Source organism: Cyprinodon variegatus, unplaced genomic scaffold, assembly GCF_000732505.1.
Source record: "Cyprinodon variegatus isolate N-32 unplaced genomic scaffold, C_variegatus-1.0 Scaffold411, whole genome shotgun sequence".
NCBI lineage: Eukaryota > Metazoa > Chordata > Actinopteri > Cyprinodontiformes > Cyprinodontidae > Cyprinodon > Cyprinodon variegatus.
The window spans coordinates 218803-231543 of NW_015150864.1; the positions used below are offsets into that span (position 1 = coordinate 218803).

At 34.8% G+C, this 12741-nt stretch overlaps 1 protein-coding gene across 1 annotated transcript in view; it reads left to right on the forward strand.

Moving 5' to 3' along the window:
• LOC107093170 (purine nucleoside phosphorylase-like) overlaps positions 1 to 2764 on the forward strand; it is a 6219-nt gene extending 3455 nt beyond the window's left edge. Inside the window, exons 4-7 of the mRNA XM_015388031.1 lie at positions 637 to 812; positions 924 to 1114; positions 2052 to 2131; positions 2304 to 2764. Coding sequence (XP_015243517.1) covers positions 637 to 812; positions 924 to 1114; positions 2052 to 2131; positions 2304 to 2456 — 600 coding nt within the window. The 3' untranslated portion in view covers positions 2457 to 2764. The remainder of the gene's footprint in view (positions 1 to 636; positions 813 to 923; positions 1115 to 2051; positions 2132 to 2303) is intronic.
• The last annotated feature ends 9977 nt before the right edge of the window (positions 2765 to 12741 follow it).

The window sequence follows — 12741 nt, forward strand, 5'->3', positions numbered from 1 at the left end:
CCTAGAACTTTTCCAAAATTCTAGAAAGAGAAAAATGACATGTTCTTTTAAAATTAAAAGTGAAAAAGTGGCCAAATGCTTTTATATTAAGTAACATTTACTGTAACAACTACTGAATAAAACTCATAAAACAAACATGTAAAGTAAGGTCGTCCTCAAACTTACTTGACAAACTTTATATTGTGAATGCAAAATGTTTTTATTATATTATATGTAATTTTTTATATAACACTTTAAACATCCAACAAGACCAAAGTGCTTTAAACAATCATAAGATACAAATGATCAAAGTAGTACATAAAAGTAGCAGATATAAAGAATGAAAAAAAACAAAAACAAAAAAACAGTAAGACAAATTCAACATCCAGATTGTCTCAAAAGCCAAGCATTAAGAAGAGATTTAAAGGTCAACATTAAGGTTGAGCTGCTTGTTAGGGCAGGTCACCTTCCATGTTGATATGTTGCATTAAGCTCATCATGTACTGTCTGTTTTATCCCCTAACTTATCTCATATTCACAGCATGAAAACCAAGTTCCAATAGTTATGAGATGCAGCATGTGGCAGCAACATCCTTCTCTAGATTCAAATCCAACTAAGATCTTAGTAAGCTAGATACTGAACTCTCTCTCCTACAGACAACCTTTCCCATTCGGGTCTTCAAGCTGATGGGGGTGGAGACTCTGATAGTAACAAATGCTGCAGGCTCATTGGCTGATGGCCTGCAGCCTGGTGACATCATGATCATCAAAGACCACATCAACTTTCCTGGGCTTATTGGTCTAAACCCACTGTGTGGGCCCAACGATGACAAGTAATCAAATTGCCATAGTTATTATTTTTACCTTCACATGCATGGTTGTTTTGATGATATTTTAAAGTCCTTGAAATGTTTTTCCTGATGCCAATAAATTGTTGTTTACAGGTTTGGGCCACGTTTCCCAGCTATGTCAGGTTGCTATGACAAAGGGCTGCGTAGCCTTGTGATGGAAATCGCCAAACAGATGGACGTTGCTGGCCTTGTGCAGGAAGGCGTGTATGCCATGGTTGGTGGGCCCAACTTTGAAACCATCGCAGAGGCCAAACTGTTGCATCGACTGGGCGTGGACGCAGTTGGTATGACGCTCTAAGACGCAAGATGTGATGAACTGTATCTTGGCCTTTCTCTCTTTTTCATACTGTAGCTCTAACCCTAGATATTTTTTTTTTTATTCGCATTCACATTGCATTCATTTCTGTTGTGTAGGGAGAGGGCAGCATGTGGTTGCTTTTCTGAACAGATTTTTCAGTTGCATGCATGGAGAATAAGGGATAACAGGTTCATTTAATAATGAACATTTACTCACAAATGTAAACATTTATCTCCATAGTGCTCACTGTAGTTGTTCTTTTTTACAGCTTTGTGTGTAAATGCTCAAGAGGACTAGGGTGCCCATTAGTTTTCACATTTAAATGTTTGTTTTATTAGGTTTAACCAACAGAACTTACTGTAATTCTAACAAGATTGTGTAAAATCTACCCACTTTGCAAGCAAATTCATCAACTGCTAGCACAAACATGTTTGCAAGCAATTTATATTACAAACCATATAAACATACAAACTGCAATATTTAAAAAGTCAAAACAAAGTAAAACATGATATTTCTTAGTGTTTCTACAAGTACTGCTTATAAATGTAACTTTCTGTTAAAGCTTGGCCTTAAAATACCTCTGCAAAACGCTTTGCCGTTTACTTTGATCTTCTTGTGTTGCAATGTGTTCTGACTGATTTAGATGGTAATAGACAATCTTAAAAACAATTGCATTAAAATCTGTCCTAAAGTTATTACAACAGATTTACCATAGCGGAAAAAAAACCTGCAGGTTTGTCACAGAGTGACTATGAGCTGTGCACTGTAGAGGCGATTCAGTCATTGAAGCAATATTATTATTAAGACATCAAGACAGTTGTGATTCAACTCAGCTGCATTTTGTTAACTCTTGATTTGATTAGCTGTGTAGCTTTACAGATGAATAATTTTGACCTAACCTCATGTTGCTCTGCTGTTTTCAGGGATGAGCACAGCACCTGAGGTCGTTGTGGCAACTCACTGTGGTCTCAGAGTCTTTGGCCTCTCTCTGATCACAAATAAGGTATTAATCCGTCACACTGACATCATGCAATTATAACTCTGCATATTGTTAGACTGTATGTTTTTTTTTAAACATTTGCAGGTATTGAGGAATATAGTCACTTAGAAATTGGTTGCTAGGCTGTTTCTTTTGTTGTATCACTGCCTAATTGATTCCTTTGTCTCCGCTGCAGGTGGTAAAGAGCTACGAGGACTCTGAAAGTGTAAACCATGAGGGAGTCCTGGAAGTTGGCCGGTTGCGCTCTCAGACCGTGCTGCAGCTGGTCACTGAACTTATCAGCAGGATGGAGATCAATAACAATGAAAACACAAATAATGTGTCCTGAACTAACACAGAAGAATCTGATTGGTGCCTTTAATACTTTTATAACAGGGAATACTTTTCTTGTCACTCCTTGTTATTACTTACCATTAAGTCTGTTTTTAATTTTCTATTTTTGCTGAACTGGAAATATTATTTATATCATTATGGTGTCTACCTGATGTTTATTATTGTAAAATAGAAAATAAGTAATCATCTCCGATTATTTGATAAAAACAACAAAACTTGTACAACAATAACAACCTTGTTTTATGGTGCTTTATTGGAAAAATGCTGTTGAATGTATGTATATTGGTCTTGAATGATTAAATTCATTTGTAAAGTATTTACATCTTAATCTGAGTGGAATGTTCTATAAATCCTAACAATTTTTATCTTTTGTTTACTCACCTTTGGTGTAATATTTACATCCTTTTTACATCTTGATCACCTCAAATGCACCTTTCCCTTATTGCAGACTTTTACACAATATTTAATTTCAGATATGCATAAAATCTTAACATTATAAATTTTCCCCCAAAAAGAGTTAGTTAAATATATACCTGCAAGACCATAGGCAGAACTTTAATAAACACATCTATACTTGTTCAATTGTAAGAAACATGAGTTTGAATTTTGAAATGATCAGTTAAAGAAAAATCTTATTTGATAAACGTTTTGGAGACAAAAACATTCAAATCTAAAGTTTGATTACCCATTTAACATCTATCAACTTCAACATGGAAGAATACACTACACAAAAGACATCTGATGGATGTGAAGATCCTGTCTGTTGATAATCTATGATGGATAAATCAAACGAAAACAACTGAGCAGACTTTGTATAGCAAATAGAAAATCTATTAAATGAATAGTCAGTCAGGATCTGGGAATTGTGGCTGTGCTGGTTGTTCTGGTTCTCTTAGATATTTGCCAGAGGGCGTCCTGAGACCACTCCTGGGCTTACTGATTCTTCACACCTGTGTGACTGCACACATGTGCAACCGATCATCCTCTGCATATAGGAGGGGTGGTACTCCAGCCATTTAATGTCTGAGTTTTATCCAGATATGTTAACATCAAGCTCAGCTCTGAGCCATTTGTTCCTGTCTTTTCTTATCCTCACTGTTTCTGTGCTTGTATATATGTATGCCCTCCCAATGTACTTGAGGGAATCAGACAACTACATGTTGAATTTAGCCTCCAAGTCACAAGTTAGAATTGTTACTTCCTGGTCTCTCTCCATTGCCCTCTGTCATCAGGATTCTTCTCTGCAACCATTCAAATTTTCTGTTAACAGATTTGTCTCCTCCTCCACGACTGGGAACATCTCTATATTCCCCCTCTGATGATAGCAGATTCCCTGGTCGTCAACGGTGTCAAGTAAGGAAGTATAAATTCTTAGTTATTTTAATTAAATGGAAGTTTTGCTTATCTATACTTTACTGGACTAATTATTTTTGAGTTGACCTTTTACTTTTGTTCCTTAAATTTCATGCAATTCTCAGTACTTTCTACTCCTTACATTTTGACCTCATTACTAAAGAAAACGCAGATAAACTGGGCTATCCGAAAAGTTTTTAATATTGTGATTGGATGAGAAGATGTCCAACTTTTTTAAACCTGTGTCTAAATGTAGTATTGTAAATTACCAAAAAAATTTCTAGTTTTTTATCAGTTTGGTCAGGTAAAGTATTGTGTAGTTTACCTGACCAGCCATACACAAATGATTGTTACAAAGTCTGTCATATATTTACTGGTTCCTGTCCTGTTTTGTAACCTTTCGTTTAACGTCAGTGCAGCTAAGCTTGAATATACTTTTACTCGTCAATAAAGGCTACTCAAAAGGCCTCTGAAATCTGAATTTTTGCACAATAGCAATTAGTCTTCATATCTTGAAATGAAACACACTACTGCTCACTAGTGCACATATGGGTTCTTTATACATTACTATTGTACAAAAATTCAATACTTTTCTGTGGACATATATCCAGTTGAAATTGGCAGCCTAATATATTCCAAATTATTCAACGTTAACATTTTTATATAAACACACACTTTTATACTATGTGGCATTTTTTTTTGGTCCTTCTCATTACTTTTTCTTCAATACTTTAAGTAGTATGGAAACTTAAAATGTTATAATTGTAGGCTAGGCAAGGCAATTTATTTGTATAGTACAATTCAGTACAATGCAAAGTGCTTTACATGATTAAAATACAGGAAGATAAACAGAATCAAAGCAAGTAGGAAAAAAAAATAAATAAATAAAATAAAAAATGCAGAAACAAAAAAGAATATTTGTACATACCGGTACTTGTACATGAGTAAAAAGCTTGATCTAATACTTGAATTTCTTCAAATGTTTTTTTTTTTTTTATCAGGGTATCTTTAAAAGTTAAAAATTTAAAAGTTTAACACTAAAAAAAGTTTAAAAGTTAAAAGTTTATTCAAATATAAAATAAAAAAAAAATAAAAAAAATCCGGGTATCTTTACTTCTACTTGAGTAATGATGGTGATTAATTTTGAGACCTCTGCTGGTCGTTCCTTGCGGGACCATTGTTTTTTTTTTTTTTTTTTTTTTTTGTTCAAACTCTTTTACTTAAAGCTCAGAAAGCTAGAAAACACCAGGACAGAACCTCAGGCCAATAGACCCACAGGAGCCTCTCAGGAGAACCTTAGCAGAACAAGCCAACATCAAGCAGACACATCAAGCAGTTTTGGCTTGTTTAACAGTGTAGTCCTGTTTCTCTGACTGTGACTAACTGTATGTGCTCCCTTTCATCCTCTGACATGGGAGCTGATCTGCCTGGCTGTGTCTTTCCTGGGCCGGGCCGCCTGTGGAGCTGGTTGACAGTTACCTTATGTGTCTCTGCTTCTTTTTTTTTATGTCTGCTTCTGTCTCCTTGGACCCCATTCGGCCTCGGCAGATGGCCGCTCACACTGTGCCTGGTTCTGTTGGAGGTTTCTTCCTGTTATAAGAGTTTTTCTCTTTGCAGTGTCGCTACAAGAATGCTTGGTGTGAGGGATTGTTTTCAATGAGTCATGCAATCAGCTGGTTTTCCTTAGATAGAAAACTTTGAATCAATCTGATTGTATGATCTGGTTGAAGTGTCTCTGTAAAGTGCCTTGAGATGAAGTGGTTAACGTACACCTATTGAGCTCTTTCCCCTGCTGTCTTGATGTTTTACCCACATTTTATATTAAGACAGATTTGCCATTATAACATCTGATTTCATTCATATAATTAACACACCAAGGCCCTAAAAACACAAATTATTTAACCACTGTTCAATAAAATAAAAAGAAAAATTTGGACAAGCTGCTTCTGCAGAACCACTGAACAGGCCCATCTCAAACCTTCCTTTCATCAGTAATCAAAAACACTTCCTAATGATGACAAGTCACTTTCATGTCTTCTAGTCAGATTTCCATCCTCACAACAGTATAGAGACTATCCTTGTCAAGCTGTTCAATGACATCCATATAAATGCAGACTGTGGAAGAACCACAGTACTTGTGATGTTGGACCTTAGTTCAGCATTTTAAACTGTTGATGACTTGATCTTATCTCATCTTAACATCTTGCAGACTGGGAACTGTCCTGTTGCTGAAATGTGCTATATAAATAGACTTTCCTTGCTTGCAAAGATTGATGATGCTGCTTGAAAGGACTTGGTTTGGCTTCTTTGATAATTTAAGCTTCTAAGAGTCTCTTCAAACAAAGTGAAGTTTATTGGTAGCCAAATTTCTGAAAAAGAAGTTATTCCAAGGAACTGCCAGCTAATCAGAAGAAAAATAATCTCAGTAATTATAACAAAGAGATGAAAGAAGAAAAATATAAAATACTTGCCAAATATATTTTTTTAATAGCATCTGAGATAGCTTATATAAACAGTAACATTTGGCTTTTATAGCAGGAAATGTAGAAAGAGATGTACCAGCACAATGAATATAACTGATAATACTGTTAAAAAAAACTGAAAGTCTGTTTGTTTTATAAAGTTTTCTTTTTCTTTTTTTAGTACGTTAACTACAGAATGTTTTTAAAAAAATGACAAATTCCAACACAATGCTTTCTTTTAAATTCAGAAAAAAAAACTGTTAGTTTTTCCGACAAAACAGACAAAACAATCTTGGGACAATAGCAGAAAAAGCAGGTATGTTTCTGTTTTATCTGTGATGCATAATGCCATAATGCTTCTTATTTCCACTATAGAAGTTTCACTCATTTAGGCCTATCAATTAGAAACTCTGCTAGCAGCTCTAATTTTATTCTAATTCTCTTACTCCTCAGATAAAGACATTTTGATTTGTGCAGGGTGTAATACATTGGAAGCATTTCAAGATTTCTTTTTCATTTGGCATGATTCCTGTCTCCACAGTTTGCTATAAAAAATTAACTGTTAATTTCTCCTTTAGTTCAAAACGCTGTTAATTGGCCAAAAGTCCTTCACTACCCTCTACATTTCAGGACTGAGCACTGCAATGGCCAATCTGGAGTCAATAGACCTCCTCTTCATTTCTCTCCTGATTTTATTTCTGATTTTGGTGGTTCTGATTTTGTTCTGTTGGGTTCTGAAGCATCACAAATACAGGTAAACATCTTAACCTTGCTTTAATAATATTTTTGATTGCATTTATTTAAGTTATTTGGAGAGATGTTTCATTGAAGCAATGTTTAACTCTTTAAAGCATTCATTTCTAAAGTTCAAACTTCTAAAAAAAAAAAAAAACTGAGTGCAATATGTGAAAGGTTATAAATCATTCAAGTATCTTTTGGTGGAGTTTCAAAATATTTCTGCGGGGTTCTGGTTCTACAGAAACCTTACCGAGCTTAAGATCTCTGCAGGACAACCTCCACTGCATATGGTCATCAGAACTAAACCAGAAGAGGCAAAAGAGCTCATCGATCACCTCATGGACAGATTCGTTTTTCAAGTGGAAATGGGGCCACAAGAGGAAGGATCCACAGAGGAATGTAGGCAGCGAAACGAGTCAGCCTCAGCAGCCACTTCCAATCACTCAAAGTGTACGTGTTATTCATTTTATTTTTAACAGTGATCACCAGTGGTTTATATGGAGTTAAAAAATCATCTAATTTTTGGTCACATTTTTCTACAGTATTTACAACATTTTATTCATTTTTTTTTACACATTTTAATCATCTTTTGTCTCTACCACAGCTCCAAACATTCTTACTGGTAGATATTCCAGGTGGAAGAGTTTTGCAATGCCTTCACAAAAAGCAAAGGAATTAGGTATTAGTATGTTTGAAAATACCAGTTTTGATCCATTTTATTTTCTGGATTTTATATCTAAAAAGTAATTTTATGCTAAATAATATTCTCCCTTGCAGCTTCAAAGTCTTGCTCTCCATCCGCTGATCAAAGTCACGCTGAAATCCACGCTCTTCAGCAGCAGGAGCAACCTCAGCATGCTTCCCCCTCCTGTCAAGGAGCATCCAGTGTTGAAATCAATACAGAGAACAAGCATTAGAAGAATCTTCCTGAAGGAATCATTCACAACTCCTGATACAATAAAGAACTATTTAAAAATGAATAACCTATCCCTTTTTAGAATGACTCACCTCTTCGACTGGAGTCCCTGCAGGTAACAGAACAGGAGTCTGTCAGCAGATTTTACAGCCAGTATGCATTAGTGTTGTGTAAATACAGAAATCCCATTGGTACACAATTTTTGCACAACCTTTCACCTTATAATTAAGAGATATAAAATAAAGGTTAAATATCTTAAAGCTGTTTTTTGGTCAAGTCAAAATGTTCTTACAAAGCTTTGTGCTTTGTCAGGAGAAATATGATGATTAAATTATAGAAATAGAAAATATTATGAGAAATATTGGAATACATTAAATTACTTATTAATTATCAATAAGTTATTTCCATGATTTTGGTATGGATCATACTGGCTTTCAATATTGTATCTTTGGCAGAAAACGTTACATCTTGTTTATGTGAGAATAACAAAAAACAAATCAAAAACTAGAAAAGCACTTGAGAGCGCAGACCTCCGCCTGGCAGCAAATTTTGCCTGTTATTCTGACCTACACTTAAAGCTAAAACTCTCACATGATCTGGATCATTATCAAATTGAATGAGGTGCACTTTGGTAACAATTTCCTTAAAGTCTTTTAAGTAAGTTTTAAGTAGGCTGTCAATGGTCACTGCTGCCACTCTGTTCGGGGGGTACTGCAAGTTATTCCAATTAATGTAAAATAATCTGTTTAGAAAAAGCCTGCATTTAGAATTATAATGTGGATCATCACCATAATTTAATGGATTGTTCCTTGGACTGAGGTGCACCTTTGATAAAAAGTTCATTACAATCCGTTCATAACTTTTAAAGTTATCCTGTACGCAGACCCACAAACAGACAAACACACAGACAAACCCGACTATTTATTACCTCCTTGGCAGAAGTAATAGTCAGTGACAAAACACAAATATCACCCATACTGTTGCTTTTGTTTTGCTTAAGTTAAATGCACTACAGTTTGGTGACATACATCACTCTGAGCCTACAATTCTTATATATAATACATAAACAGCATGCTGAAAGCCAGGTCTCCCATATTAGCCTGCAGAAGCATGGCAAGCGTTTTAAAAGGAGAATATAACCACATTTAAGCAGCATAAAAACAGCAGGTCAAATGTTTAAACTACATTCTATCAGGTGTCTCAGCCATTGTGTCTCTGGGCAAAACACTACCTGCATTGCTTACTAATGGGGGGGCCCAGTCCTGTCTGTCTATGGCAGTGACGATTCTGTCAGTGTGCCCTAATGCAGCTGTGCCTACAATCTAACTTGCAACCATGTATGTGTGAATATGAGTGACTGGGTGACTAACTGAATGTTGAAAATGTGATATAATTACAGGCTGTTTCGCTTTTACCATAACATTACATATAATATAACACTTAATATTCAAGCTTACAATGCACTGTTCTAACCACTTTGAAGTGAAGTTTGTTTTCGGTTTGATATTGGATTTTTTTGCACTCTGTATTCAGACACATCCTCCTCCTCCTATTAAACCCGATGCAGGTGCAAAGGCTTTACCACCCCTTATCATGCATACTATTTACTAAGAGCTACTTCTACACCAATACATAAGTCCTACTGGAGGCTGGTGATTCAAATTAGTTTAGCTATAGTTGCAATTGAAGAAGTACCAGCTTTACATCTATTACTTGTGAACACCACATCAAAATGCATAAAGCCGCCTGCATCAAACAATGAATTATGTTTCAGTTTAATATGACACTTGATCATTCATTTACATTTTGAGAATACAGTAACAAGATCAAGAAATATAGATATGCAACAAAAATAAATTAAGAAAAAATATTCCAGTTTTTTCGTCTTATCAAAAAAGCAGAGCATAAATATACTTTATCATTATCGTTTCTTTAATTAAACTTAATTTTTTTGTTTGATGCCAAACCACTGCTCTAATAATTTTTCTACTTTTTGATTAATTTTAGAATGAATACAAGTATTGATAATACCACATGGGGGCAGTAATGGCAAGTATTATACATTATGTTGTAAGAACATTGAAAAATAAAATATCTTTGGACAAAAAATAAAATGAAAAATGGAACTGTCAGAAGTAATTGTCTCTAATTGACATTAAGTAAAGTCAGCTCTTTTGATCTCAAATTGAGAATCCCTGTATGCTACTGTTTCTATGTAAATGTTACTCTTCATATGAGGGTAAAACCTTTGTTTAAATACACAATCTGGATGAGGTACAGTAAGTTTTAGCTGAGTTTTAGCTAAACCCACCATCACTCATCATAATGCTTCTGCAGATATGTACCTTATCTGTTAAAAACAGGGCAACTTAAAAGCACCTGCAGAGAAATCTTCAACTTGTTAACTTCCACCAAAAGTAAACCTTGCTGATTTGACCCATGTAATGCTGATTAATGCTACAGTCAACTATTTACTGACCTCAACTGAATGTCTCTTCCCAAAAAGGCATAATTTAACCCAAAAAAAATTCCTCCACTTGTAACAGGGAACCATAAACATGAAACATTTCATCATGAAAATGTATCTGAGTTAATGAAGCAGTAAGAGAGAGTTATACTTATCCAAAAGCATAACAGCATTTTCTTTTCTCTACCAGCGCCAGCAGGACTAATTATTCTAAAATAATAGTAATAATAATATATCTCAAAATCTGTAGCACTGTGTATGTCACTTCAGCAGATAAGAATGTTTATTTTTTTACTTGGTCCATCTTCATTTATAGATGAAGGTGAGCTGTTTTCCAAAATGAGTCATCTGGAAGGAATGGAAGTTAAAGTTTTAGACCAACTTCAAAGGCTAATGTCACCCAGAGCAGCCTTTAAGCATCAGATGATTCAAGAGGGAAAGAAAAGCTTATATGTTGGTTCCCTAATACCAAATAGAATACTGCAATCTTCAGTACTTTAAAGGAAAAAAGTCAGACTAAGTTAGTTTCTAAAGGATATTAGAATAAAACAGATGGTTTCTGAGTATGACTTCTTATGTTCAGACTATAGATGGAAGCGCTTCCTCTCACTCTTAAACCTTTGAACTGCGTGGGGGTGGACAATATCTAAACATCTGTGATGTGTTAAGTTTCATTCACTCACACTGACACAGAGGAAGCTCTGTATACCCTAGATAATCTAATTTTCCATCACGTTACATTTATAAACTATGGACACTCATTTGTGCCAGGAAAGATATACACAGTTTAACACGTAACATAAGACTATGCATAATACATTAGTATCAAAACATAAAGTGTCATAAAGATTTTTTGGGGGGGTTCTAATTTTTTTAATCAGCCTGGGTTTGTTTAATTTAGTTGCAAATACCAGAAAGAAATTATTGATTGTAAATTGATAAATTGCTTATACTTCTTATAGGCCAAAGATTTAAGATGTTTTTAAGTGAGATTTATTTTTGGTTCATATCAATAATTATCTTTTTCAATGTTATAATGCATCAAATCTCATTAAAGAAGGAATAAAATTTAAGGTTGTCTGAAATCTCAATTATAATGTTTTGGGGGGAAAACTAATATTCCATCTATTCAATGCCTATATGGTGATTATCTCTAGCCGTGATGGTGTAAGATGATGGGTAGACGCTCGAGAGGTCAGCAGTATTGTTCCTTTTCTTGTGGTAAAAGATAATATGCTCTTTTACATCTACTTTAATTTTGCATGTTAAAAACATGTTACTGTTGTAACAAGGTGCACACGGGCTCAACATCTCTTGAATGAGCAGAACAGTGGGGGCAAAGATTCGACATGTTTGCCTTCAAGATGCTGATCATCACAACTTGCAAAATACTGGAAGGAAGATATAAAAACTGAGGCATTGTAGGTGTTCTGCTCTCTTTATTCTGTTTAAAAGTCAGGTGCCAAGTGAGAACCAAAAAAGTCTGCAGTAATTATAGCAGAAAGGGTCATTTTTTCATTCAAGGAACTTCCTGCAACACTAATCTTTCATGCATCTGAAGGAATCATTCCAGTGCACTCACTGACGCATCTTCCAGAGTCCTTTATCTGGTAGGCTACACGCCTGCATTTATTTTATAGGTAGAGGTGTTATGACGCCTTGTTCTTGTCAGTGTTTACTTTTAATCCCAATCATCAGATCAAGTCAAAAAGTTGTTCAGAAAGAAGTCAATCTTTTAGAAAAGGAGATAATAATTTACTCTTGCAATAACTCAAGACACTCAAGCCCCTTCCAAGCCTGGATGATTTCTGAATAAAAGGTGAACCTTGTATTGTATTTTTGCACTTTACAATTAAATAAATTATGTTACTGTCAGATATTTAATCTTCATCAAAACATTGACAATTTTTGGATGAAATGTGACAAAATGTTTTACTGTAAATGTTATTAGCAGAGCTCTTGCTTTGACAACTGCCTGGCTTTCCAAACCAAACTGACAGCACAAAGTGAGAAAGCGTCAGACTGAAACATGGGAGTTTGTGATAGATGCCCAATAAAATCAACAAGATGTTATCTAAGCATTCATTTTTTGGTTATGCATTTTGTGCAGGAGTTTTTTTGACAAACTCTAATAATATAAGCCTATTGTTAGCCATAGGGCTGAAACAATTAATCGGCATTGATCGATTATAATCGTCAACTAATTTAGTAATCAATTAAGCAATTAACTGGAGTTTAAAGATGGTAAAATATGCCTTCAGGAGACAGATCAACCAACCCTTGAGGAGCAATTATTCCAAAATTGTAAAAGAAAAAAAAAAAAAAAAAAAAAAAAAAAAAAAAA